Source organism: Leptosomus discolor, chromosome 8, assembly GCF_034619465.1.
Source record: "Leptosomus discolor isolate bLepDis1 chromosome 8, bLepDis1.hap2, whole genome shotgun sequence".
Lineage (NCBI taxonomy): Eukaryota > Metazoa > Chordata > Aves > Leptosomiformes > Leptosomidae > Leptosomus > Leptosomus discolor.
The window spans coordinates 20,971,467-20,984,800 of record NC_141398.1 but is presented as its reverse complement, the minus strand read 5'-3'; the positions used below and the strand labels follow the sequence as shown (position 1 = coordinate 20,984,800).

General features: G+C 34.3%; 1 protein-coding gene across 3 annotated transcripts in view; it reads left to right on the top strand.

The window, feature by feature from the left end:
• CDH18 (cadherin 18) overlaps nt 1-13,334 on the top strand; it is a 168,032-nt gene that overhangs the window by 88,867 nt on the left and 65,831 nt on the right. For all 3 annotated transcript variants that reach the window (XM_086469061.1, XM_086469060.1, XM_086469062.1), the window contains one exon: nt 11,105-11,272. In XM_086469061.1, the coding sequence (XP_086325187.1) occupies nt 11,105-11,272 (168 nt within the window). The remainder of the gene's footprint in view (nt 1-11,104; nt 11,273-13,334) is intronic.

Genomic DNA, 13,334 nt, shown 5'->3' with positions numbered 1-13,334 from the left:
TATCCAGAGTACAGTTCTTAGACATTTTTTCTCCTATTAGGAGTCTGAACTAATATTTTTCATTGTGCAAACAGATTGGGATTTTTTACAAGTACTAAGGTTTCAATGAATTTATAAATTTTTTGTTGTTTAAAATGTGTTTTTCCAGAAAACTTTACAGTAATATTTTATCTCTAGGAGTTTTCTTTCAAGGACCTATAAGGAAATCAATTAATCATATTTTAAGGTAATGGTTGTAACTTATATACATATATGTACACTCTGATATACAAATCTAGCAATAAAGCACTTTCCCAAATGAAGAATTTTTGCTGATGGTATTTTGCTGATTGTTGAATTGGATGATTTTGATTTGAACAGACATTAACTTGCATGACCTCTGTCATAACACAACAAGCAGAAATGGTTTCATTCTAATTCAAGTACCTAGGATACATGGAAAAAGTGTTTCACATTTCCGTATTGACACCAGTCTCGTATTTCATTTGCACTTTACAAATAAGCATACTTGAATGCTGAGTAAGGTTGCACTCTGAATTATATATAACAATTATAAATTATGCTATACTGCTATAAGGTCCTTAACGTGTTATGCATGGGTCAATAAAGCATTGCAGTTAAGTGGAATGCTCATGGGTATGTATTGAGCCAGTATCACAGGGAGAAAAGAACACAACCACCATGTAAATGCTTATTCTGTTGGCTAAGCAAGCTTTCTTACTGACAGATAATCTGAATTATATGTCTCAACAGCTGTAAGTAAATTAGTCAGCACAGGAAATTTTGTCCAAATGTGGAATCTTTTCAAGATTGTATGATGTGTTCAGTTTTTTAATTAGCCAGACACAATTTTGACCCTATTTGAAAGTCTTTTGTCATGCCTGTAGTCATTGTCTCTCGTCCCTCTTATCAAGGTGATCTACTTTTAAAAGAAACCACAATATTTTTTAACATAATGGGCAACTATGTTAATTATCTCCAATTATTTAGATACATTATCATGTACTTACTGAAGACAAATAGTAAAATTTGCATAAAAGTCTAATTTAATAATAGTAGATGAGAAATATGAAGTCATGTCTGTGGCTCTATTTTTCTTTCCATTATGAAGGAAGTAACAAGGAGCTTTGGATTATGAGTGAAATATTAGCAGCTTTAATCTTCAGCTGTCTATGATTTTGTCATTTTCATTCAAGCTATAGATTAAATATATTTTTATGTAGGCCAGATGGTAAGTGACATTATAAGAAGTAATATTTGATACTGGCAATGTTCAATACTATTTCTATTTTAAGGGAAGAGTATTTCAAAGCTTATGAATATAGGTAGTTAGTTTTCAGATAGTCTTAAGCTTTTTCTGGTCAAATGGGATTTCTTTTGAGAAGATTCCTGTACTTAATTCCCATCTGCTATGTTCAGAGGTTACTGAATACGTCGCCTTTTTACTTAATTGTTTTGTTTGTCTCATGTCATGAGGTTGTTCCTTCTCACCAAGGATTAAATACACCTATAAGAAGTTTATATCTGAAGAAAACACACTTAATGAGTAATTTCCTCCCTTCCAGCACTCTTTGCCCTTGCCTTCACACTCACATCGTTTGCTTGGTTCCTCTGCTTGCCTACCTGACAAGTAATCTATTATGGAGAAGTCCTCAATATCTAAGCAGCATTTCATTATCTGTTAATCATATGTATGTGTGTCTAGGTATGTTTCATAACTATCTTGAACATAATACTTTAAGTATTTCATTATACAACCAGCAGTCAGCAGTCACTTGTTACCAGCTTTGAGCAAACAATTATCTTCCTCCCCAAGCCCGCATTAGGGTACAGAATCTGCTTTGGTTTTTAAATACATTATTAACTGAATTGTCAAAAAAGAAAAAAAATTTCAACACAGCAGTAGCATCCTACTTCTCTAGGCCTCATGCTGCTTTACCCAGGGCACATGCCTACTGCATTAACAGGAACACGTCAGAGTTTGACCACTGTATTGTTCAAGTTAGAGAATCTGTCCATTTAGCCCTGTTTGGTCCTAACCATATGTTTCTTCAGAACTATAGCAATGCCACTAATTCAGATTCAGTTCCAAAGAAATCATGTGAGTCAGTGCAAAACCACTGAAGTGTCTTCTGTTATAAATTGAATTACTTCATCATGCACACTTAAGCAGAGAACTAGTATATAGTGGCATGTTGCCACTAGACACAAGAATACTTTTATTCAATCAAAGTCTGTGTTTAAGGATTTCTTCTACTCCTCCATACCTCATCTCCAACACTTTTGTGTGGAAAAAAGATATTCTTCAATAATGGAGAATCAATTTTAGGAGAGGTCAAAGCCACTCAGACAGAATTGGCATGATAGAATGTTTAACCTATTTCGCTGTCTGAAAATTCAAAGGAACTTATGTGCAATTTATACTTAAAAAATAGCTTGCATGTTTTCAGGACATAAGATACTGATAAATAATTTCTACTGATAAATAATTTCTGAAAATGAAGGAATTAGCCCCTTTGTGAACTCTTTTCAGAATCTTCACATCAAAAAAATTGGCAGAATTTTCCTATTTTTCACCCTGAAATGTTGATTCTTCTGGAAACAGCATTAGATTAGTGGAGAACTATAATTATTGTCCAGTCCCAAAACTAGAAGGATGATAGATTTTCCCTGAATAAAGAAGTGGATAAGGATATCTGCAGAATGTAAGGAAAAGGAAATCTGTAACATGAAGCTGGCAAATTTAGGCAAAAAGAAAAAAGAAAAATAGAGGAGCTGAGAAAGAATTTAGCCAGTAACAACAACAACAACAAAAAATAGAAATAGCAATAATGCCTTTCCATGTGTTTTTCTGGAAAGTAGGTTATGGCAAAGAAACCTGATTTCTTTGTTTTATGAAAATGCATGTTATATTAAAAAGATAACTGCCTTGTCACACGCCATTCTAGTTAAATAGCAATAAGTAGCAATAACAAAGCATATATTAAATAGCTATGATCTGGCTACCTGGGAGGGAGCAAAAAATTGTCATTAAGGCAGAATCATCATGAAAGGAAGAGATTCCACCAGGACTCTACAGGGATCAGTGTAAGACCAACTCTATTCAGCTTCTTTCTATGTGGATTAAAAGTAAATATAAAATTTTTGGATGACACAAAAATGCAAAATGATGAATAAAGATGAGAACAGTGCATTCTTTCAAAATAAGCCAAATTCTTTGATAACCCCTGCCACTCAGTGCAGTAAATGCAAAGTCCTACAATTAGACTAAGGAGGGTGGAACTGTATCTGGGAGAACAGCAGCTATATAAACTAAGAGTAAAGCAACTCAAAATGAGTTTCCAAAGCAGTAATGAGCCAAAAAAAGCCCAATACAACCCTTAAATAGATTATTTATATATTGTAAGAAGATTAGGAGAGTTAAATTTACATCAGAGGTTGGTACCGGGCGTGGGGGATAGCTTTATTGAAATGTTAATAATAATTTCATTTGTCTGTATTTTTACAAAATTTTGGAAAGCTGAAAAAAACAAGTATCACTATGAATGGGAGAAAAGCCTTTAGAGTGAAAAGTTTTTTGCCATTTAGTTTATCAGAAACCTTAGCTTCATGTGAATACAGCAGTACCTATACAAGGAGAAATATGCTCTGAAAGAGGGCAACAAGAGTCAATGGTTTGAAATTGAAAGTACACACTACCAAATAAACGGCAGACCTTTGACTTTATGGTTAGTGACTGGAATATTCAATCAAGGTGATATTTTCTACTTCTTGATCACTTCAGTTCAAAATTACATGCTTTCAGGAGGGTGTACTTTAGCCAAAATCAAACTGCTAGCTTCAGTACACTGCTAGTTCAGTTAATGGCCTGAGTTCTCCAGGATGTCTGGTGGTCCTATCTGGCTTTTAACAGTGAAACCATTAGATAAAGAATTCACCATTAAAGTTGAATATCTTAGTATTTTGAAAGAATGTATTTTGACTGTGGATGCGTCAGGTTGCATAAACTATACTAAAAATCTAAGCTATACTTAGATTTCTTTCTGAGGGGAGGATTGTTCCTTAAAAAGAATCTAAATTTTGAAGATTTTGTTGATCACAAACACTGCACCAAATTAGTGTTAAGCCGTGTGATGTTTAATAGTAATCCATTTTGGAAAAAATACTGCTTTGTTAAATAGAAAAAGACACAGCCGTTTTTCTGGCTTCTAGTGACTCTGCTGCCCGTCTCTCAGGCTGCAAAGTGGTGGCTGCCCTCCACTGGCTTCTTTCAGAGAATCTGAAAATATTTTTGGAAGCTGAAGACCACTTCTTTTTTTTTTTAGTCCAGTTCATGCCTGTGTTGTGTGGATGGTTATATAAGCTGGTTTTCCTTTGACTAGAAAATATTTGAAAAAATGGTGCTATATGTCTTACTGGACCCAACTTAATCCAGTGACTGTATTTTATTGTTACTGTGAAGCAGCACCTCATTCTGTTCCATTTCCCCTGACTGTTTCTGTTAAAATATATTTCCATCCTGTCTATACTACAAGCTCACAACTATTCTGCGCGCCATGATTAACTTTTTTCTGCTATTTTTAAACACAGAAAATATATTTATACACAGTACTTCAAGTTGCAGCCATACAGCCTGCCAGATACCACTGGAGTTGTGCATGTAAACTCAGGTGTATGGTCCAACCTGCACAGAGGTCCTCAGACAGTGAAAACGTGTCTGTACAGCTCAACAGAACAAATGAAAAGACACCTGTACCTTTACAGCCATATAGAGCCACACCAGATGTAAGTTTGTTAAAAGAGTTTCGGTTGTGATTAGGTAACGAGATCTGCATCAAAAAAAGGTCAATTTTGTTTAAATGATAAATTACCTGAAAAGTTTGATGCAAATGTCTGGACCAACGTGAAAAGTTGATGTTTACAGGAATGACAACAATTACAGTGGAATAAACCAACAATCCACTAGCACTAAGTCCAGAAAGTATATTTTCTGTAGCGTAGTAATTTAGAAGAAGCAGCAATCTGTAGACAATGGGACAAGCACAACACTTCAGTGGAAAAACATCCCTGATCAGAATGTCCTGCTGATTAAACCAGCCTACATGTGGCTGAGGCAAATGTACTTTAAAAAACTGTGAACCATACTAACTGAAAGAGCGCTGCAAACCTAGCATCCATACACATAAAAGAAAAAATGACAGTTTCCTGCTCAAATAGGGTGGCCACTTGCAATGGTATTTCTATAACAGCTATTCCTTTGATTTGCAGCAATTGCATATGGCAGATCAGAGTTTCTCGTCTGCTGTCTGGGAGGCAGCATGGCAGCGAATTCTTAATTTAATTCATTTGAATATGCTTGGCATTATGAAAACAGTGGAAGGTGCTATGATTACATTTGGCATTCATGCAATTGACACATAAATTGGTGTATTTTCCACTAAGGCAGTGAAGCTTTCTTCAGATTCCTTAATTCAGGAGGCTTCGGCACAAAACTTTTTCGTTTTGTAAATTCAGGCTGTTACTTACAGAGATTTTTGAGGCAGCTTTATTTACTAATAGTAAATTGAATAGATGTCTTTTTTCCTGGGGGTGTCCATTGTAATATAATCAGTATGGTTAATCCTCCGCTTCTTTTAATTCCAAATGAACACTATTCTAACCTACTTATTTAAAAAACCTTTACTATTTCCTTTTTAAAATATACTTTTTTTTTCAGCAATTTCTATTTCATTACAGCAGTTGTCTTTCAATGTTGGATTAATGTATTTTATTTCAATGACAATTTTTTTTAAGAAAGGGAATGGTGTCTTTCAGTACTATAATCATGACCATTAAACACTAATTGTCATTTCTATAGTGCTTTGAACTTTAGCCACGAAATGTCTAGTGATGTCCCTGTAAAGGAACAAAATGTATAAAATGTATAATGTTAGTTATATAAAGCAGATCTGACTCAAAGGCCTAGATTAAAAACATCTATGTTATAGAAGCATTCAGAAGATGGACTATGACCATAATCTCTGTGTTGCACATGTTGTTTACAGTTATAGTTTGAACTGAATCACAAATCCACGTCAAAGTCTAATGGGAATTCTGAATTTGAAGTTTATTTTGAAGTTTTAAGAAAAAAGAAATGCATCTACAGACTTGTACTTGCTCAGTATTTGTCTTAAAATGCAAAAACTACAAAACCTGTACTTCTTTCACTTAAAAGGGGTGTGTCTAATTCTTTCAAGGTGGAATAATTTTATATTTTCAAATGTATTTTAATATATACAGTATATTCATAATATTAAGTTACAATAAAATAAGCTAACCACATATCCTAAAGCAAAGCAGTGATAAAAATAGAGCTTTTATTCACAAAGTAAAAATAATATTAATGAAATAACCATCTGCAACAGTTTGCTTCCTTCAGTAATTAGTAAAATCACACATTTAATTAGTTATTAAATAGATATTTAATATTATATTTGAACCATTTGGTGGTTGTGATCATGACAAGACAGACATCTAAGAAACTAGAATATGGGGGATATGGTATGACCTACTGGCCCTTCATAAAATTTCTAGTGACCAGGCTCATGATCCTGCAACAGAATGGAAATTTACCAAACAAAAAAATTAACTTGCCCATGAGAAACTAGTTTGTCATTAAAGTGGAGTTGTTTTGAGTTGGTTGGGGTTTTTTTGTTGTTGTTGTTGTTGGGTTTGGGTTTTTTTTTCTTCCCACTAGATAGAAAACCTTTGAGCTCAAAATGTTAGAATGAACCATGGTTTATTCTGGGAAGTTCCCATTCACACATCGTGCAGGAATAGGCTGTAAGATAAAGCTGACTAAAATTCTGCAGTGGTTACTGAATCTAAAATAAGTTCTTATTTTGTATAAGTAATAAGATAAATTACTTCAAGTGTAACAGACTGTCAAGTAAGTACATAGTTAAATACTTTGGTAAACACATAGTTAGGCACTTGCTGTGGCAGACATTTTCTTAATAATTGTCTGCACTTGAATTAAAAAGTCTTGATTTTTACAGTCCCAGTTACAGTTGAGCCTTCTGTTGTAGCTCTTACATGCAAGTAAAATAGTTCTTCACAGAATACTAAAAAAGACAACATAACACATTGTCAGATGTCGCAAAGCATAGAAGTATCTTAAAGTAAAAAGGAATTGACTGCAGTACAGTATCAGGAATGAATTCGGAGAGCCTGAGTGGAGAAGGAAGTAAAACTTGCCAAAGCTAAACTTATTTTCAGGGCTTTCTCAAATTCAGAGGCATTGGGTAAAAGGAAACAAAAGGAGCTATCCACAGTAGTAGACCTATCAGTCAATCTTTCATCTCAATGTTCTTCTCAGTCAGTTTTGTCTGATGTTTTGAGGATAAATGCAGGACTGTCATGAAGAAATTTCCTGATTGCAAAAAGTTGTGAGGAATTTTCAGTACAGAGGAAGAAGTTTATGTCTTTGAGGGCAAGAGCAAGAAGAACATAATGAAATTTAATAGTATTATATAGTAAAGGCCATGTTGGAGGACTCATTATAAGACTATCTGGATGATGCTTTTAGTCATACTGTTTAGTTTTAGTTCGTCCTGTGAGGAGCAGGAAGTTGGACTCAATGATCCTTATGGGTCCCTTCCAACTTGCAACATACTATGATTCTACAGTAACTCTGGTCTCATTAATTTGAAAGTGTCATTGGAGGAGAATATCCTGGGAGCATTAGTCAATCATAGCTGAATCACCAGTGTGATGTAATCTGAAAAAAAAAAAAAAAAAAAGTTGTAATTAGAAAAGGTGGTGATAAAATCCCATCTGGAATGTAGGTAGATTTCTGGTCATCTGTGATCAAGGAAGATAAATTAAAGTTGGAAAATGTGCTTTCCAAGACTGTAGAAGTTGTCAGAGAAAAAAACTCCAAAATTGTTGTGATTTAGAGATGAATAAATTTAGACAAGAAGTTAGAAGAAAAAGTGTGTTCTGGGAGAGCCTTCCATGTGGGAAAACACAGCTCTCATAACTTTAAATGGAAATAAGTATGACTAAACTCAGCAGGCCACAGGTCCGGAGCTGTGTGTCCTTCTCAGCTCCATTCCAATAGATCTAAACCTCCGCATGTTGTATGTGATTTCTGACAGAGCAGCCAAACTTCTGTGAAAATTCTTAACTGAATACCGGAAACAGGGTAGGGTGTCCCCATAAAGTTGTCTACATCTTGCATTTTTTTTTCTTGCTTTCCTTTCTTAGTAAAGGTGAATAAATATTGGAAACATAGCTGACAAGTACTCAGTTAACAGGGTCGCAGTACTGCCTAACAAATAGGAGGCAAAATTAAGGCTGTGTTTAAATTTTAAAAACCTGTGGCAGTATTCTTTTTCAGTTTCTTTCCTCACTGTTTTAGACAGGAGATGTCTTCCTTAATATGAACTTCCTGTCTTCTTGTGGGATGTACAGGAGTCCCTGCCAAGTATACTAAAGATACTCAGGGACAATTCCTACTTTAAAAGGAACTGCTGGAATGTTTCATTTTATTTTATCTGAAAAGGCTACCAAGAAAGTTCTCCTTACACCTTTTGGTCTCATTGGAGAAATTTGAAATTATGTATGATTTTAGTGCTATACTGCCAGAACAGCTGGCGGAGTGACAAGGATAGAGCATTAGGGTCCTCACGGTAGTCACATACTTTGTACTGATGATATAATTTTAGGATATATATATGTACATGCAACCAAGAAAAGCGAGAGAACTAAATCTTCCCTTATCTCCTATCTTTCAGCATATACCAAGCTTAAAACCAGTTTTATTATTCTAAGCATTGGATATAAGGTTTTTGGAATTAAAAACTTGCCCATTTTCATTTACTCAGTTTTCAGAAAAGAGGAATCTGATGCAAGTGGGAGAAATCAAATGCTTAGTCATCCGCAAATCCTTATTAACTGTCTACATGCATTGATTCAGTACCATACCACTTGAAGCAAAAAGGAAGAGGAAAGTAATTGTAATTCAGAGGAATTCCTGTTGGTTTAAATATTTTAAAATGAGACTAATGTACTTATGAAGATTGTACAGAATTGTACTTATGAAAATTGTACAGATTGCAAAATTTGGTCTGTTTCAAATTGAAATATAGGGTTGTTTTTTTTTTTTAAAAAAAAAAAAAAAAGTTGTCCCTCCATGCATATACATAAACATTAAATGTTCCAATTAAATTGGATTCAATGTGAAGACCTGAAGCAACTTAACTGAAAAATGTCAAACTAGGACATTTTTAATCTTAATACTTTTCTATCTTCCTATTTTTCAGTAAAATGAATTTTCAGAACAGTAGTACCAGAATTTGTGAGCCATATTGAATTTGATGAAACTGCATATTTAAGTTAAATCAGTTCCTTTTATACAAATGTCTCCATGCCTTTCTCTTATAGTGTGTATAATTTGTGGTTAATTTCAGTATATCATGGTGAAATTTGTGGAAAAAATATCTGTTTCTAACTGTATCATTTAAAGAAAAAAAAAAACACGCTAATGGACAGACTGGTATACTAACTTTAGCCAGCTTGTACAGAATCTATGCTTCTGATGGAAGGAACTTAACAGTAAAAAACTGTGTTAAAATCATTCTGTATTTTCATGGATACTTCAAAATATTATTCTTTATAAATAGTTCTACTTATTTATGTATTATTTGTTTTCAGAATAGAATGAAAACAATGGTATAAGCCACATGAAAATTTCCATTTTTTTTTGTAATAATGGCTAAATGGTTTTCCTGAAGAAATGCAAGGAAAGTAATTTTAAATTACAATAAAAGTAGTGTTCTGGAAATCACTTTTTGCACCGTCTGAGACTATGGGAAACAAAAACCTTGAGAATCATGCTGTACAGCAGATTGTCTAGAAGAGCAAGGCTCTTCTTCTTAAGTTGCTTTGTGTTAATGGCTATTAGATGTTTAAAATTTACCCAGAAGCAACATGTGATTGTACTGTGGCATATTTTCTTACTAGTTACAACAGCCACTCAGATTAAAAGTCCAAAACCAAATTATGGTAAAAATATTTTTTTGAAAATTTATTGTTAATAAATTTAGCATTTCACGTATTTCTTTATTTATTTGTAAGTAACTCACTCCAGTCTATCAATGTCTTTTATGTACTGGTGAGCCCAGAACTGGACCCAGCACTCCAGATGTGGCCTCACCAGTGGTGAGTGGAGGAGAAGGATCCCTTCCCTTGACCTGCTGGCAATGATTTTCATAATGCAGCCTGGGATGTTGTTGGCCTTATTTGCTTCCAGGACACATTGCTGGCTCGTTTCCAGCTTGAGGGCCCCCTAAATCCCTTTCTGAAAATCTGCTGAAAATCCGCAGCTAGTCTGTCTACAGCATGTACTGGTTCCCTGGCGCAGGACTTCTTATTTCCCATTATTGAACTCGAGGAGGTTTCTGTCAGCCTGTGATCAAAGAAATTAGCAGGGCCTAAAAACAATAATAGAGTATTATTAAGCTTTACAGACAAGTATTAGGTAAGTCACACTTATGAACACAAATGTATATGATTGACATGTATCAAATAAGAAAGTACAGTTTTTCGGATTTGTCAAATAAGGAAGTTTACCTTTTGGGTAGTTTTAAGAGGTACGTCATATTTTAATTCAGAAATTAACTGTTCTTAAAAAGGAATTTGTGTCTTCTTCAATTGGGTAAGAGTTCCCATTCATTAATATTTCTATTAAGTATCTGTTTAAATAGTTATATGAGAAAACACTGGAGTTTTGGAAATGTACCTTTTGGCTAGGAATGTTATATAAGTTGGAATAATTATTTGTTAATATAATAGTTATTTTAATATGTATGATTTTAATTTCTTCATATCCTCAAGCAAGTTGATTGTCTAGCACCATCTGGCATTGGTTTTTTAAAATATATATTTACATATATATAAATGTCATGAACAACTATTTTGATTGTAGAAAACCTTTACATTTCCAGAAAATCTGCTGTGCTCCACCTTCCCTAAAAAAGAAAGGTTATGCCCAGCCTTTCCTCATGCTCAAACAAGCTAATCCTGATCTTTCTTTTGTTTGTTTGTTTTCTTTCCATCACAGGAGTCATCAGGACTGCCTTGCACAACATGGACAGGGAAGCCAGAGAGCATTATTCCGTTGTCATTCAAGCCAAAGATATGGCTGGGCAGGTTGGAGGGCTGTCAGGGTCAACAACTGTAAATATCACACTCACTGATGTCAACGACAATCCACCCAGGTTTCCTCAGAGTATGTACAATTTCAGCATATAACTGATTTGAAAATCGTGTTGATTTTCAGTGAAGTAGAAAACTATTAGTGAAATCCAATTAGTATTCCAGTTCACAGGGGGAAGGCAGCTTGGAAAGTGTTTGGATTTGTCAATACTTTTTAGTTTTCCGGTGTTTTCAGGTGAAGCCCAGAGATGGCATAGCTAGAATATTGAAACCAGTGAAGATTTCTTTCAGTTAAACACTGAGTAAGAGTGAGATGGGTGATAAAGGAATACTCTTGTCATATGTGGGTTATTCTCCAGCCCTTTTTGAATGTATATTTCAATAAGCATGTGATTTTGATCCCACAAGTGAATTACGTTTTTCCCATGGTAGACAGCAATAAAAGGTAACACATTAAAAGATTTAATCCAGCATGCCTTTGGCTGCTTCCATGCACATCTATCAATTTTTTTCTTCCGTTTCTTTCTCTAACACCCATGTGAACTTGTAAGGTCACTTTTTTCATTACAGATAGTCAAAACTTAAGCTGGTTCTCACTGTTGTTGAGCTACGGTGGAGTCTGCCTTTATCCTAGCTAAATGAATTGTTGATGTTGATGTCAAACTGAATGTTGTCACATGCATATATGAAAAGTATATGCTAGAAAACTCTTAGAATGTTTTAATATGACCACTAATAGGAAGTTAATTTCTATCCAGCTCATTGAGTGCACATTGATCTGACACAGCAGCTGGAGTCTTGTAGGAATTCTGAATTCACTCAACAATTCATTTAAAAGTCTTCTGGAATGTAATTGCATAGCTAAACCTGCTTTCCTTTACAGATTGGCTCAAGGCCAATAAGAATATCGTAATCTGGACTCAGACATTGCATGAGCCCTTGCAGAACATAATGAACTGGTAGCTATAGGTACATCCACTGGGAAATGCATTAAGCTGTTTGAATGAGAAGATTTATAAACAATAATAGAGATTATAAAGCTCTGGGGAAAAACAAAGCTCCCGGGCAATACACATTATGTAAAATCTGGTCAAGCAATAAGAAGGCTTGTTAAAACTGTTGTAGAAATGAGTGTTTCTTCTGTGTCTCACAAACACATAAAAACAGAAAGCCTTTGAAACACAACTTTATATAAAGTATATAAGTTTTTATGTTCCACAGAATTGTCATTGCATCCATCACTCTATTTACTACTTCCTAACTATTGGAAAGGAAAAAGGTGAGGCATATCTTTGAACAAATATAACATATAAAGTATTTACAGTAGAAGAAATGTCCTAAGTTTCAGAGGGAAATGGATCCATATATATCAGGTTTCAAGTATTGGCCTCATATTTTGAATTGAAGGTTTTGGATATTAAACTGACTGGCAGGCAGAGCTGTACATTGACACAGCTCTTTTTTTTTTTTTTTCAGAAATGGAAGAAATATAAAAGTTCATGTTATATTCTATACATTTTAAGGGATTTTAATAATTGCAAAAAATAACATTGAAAACTGCAAAACATCATTTCACATTTAATGAAAACTCATTGTTTAACAAAGAAAAAAAAATTGTCATTTATTGATTTAGCAGAAAATACTAATCCTAGAACAAGTCTTGCAGAGTACAAACATTCGCTTTATCTTTCCTTACCCGAGATTCCTATACCACGGTTCTGATACTGCTTTTTCACTCCTTTTCAACAATGTCATTTAAACCCTTTGCAGAAGAACAGTAGCTATTACTCTATGTTAGTAATCCAGAAAAGAAGTATAGACAATCTAAAATCAGGCCATCTTAGCGTCATGAGGTATTACAATAATTCATGAGTATTGCACTAATAGAAATAACTTCATTGTTTATTTTTCTTCTCTTTACTTTGCATGCCATGATTTTCAGTTAAATTTCACTTCAATTTCCTTATTAGACGGAATGCTAAATGAGACTTACTGAGGCTTGTCACATTCAGAATTGAATTCAAGGGAAGTGCTAACCAAAACTGCATATATCAAGTGTAAAAGCCTTGGGACAGGCTGAGCCTCAGCTAAACCGCAGACTTTTCGTTAGTTTCCGCTTCTCCATTACCATACTT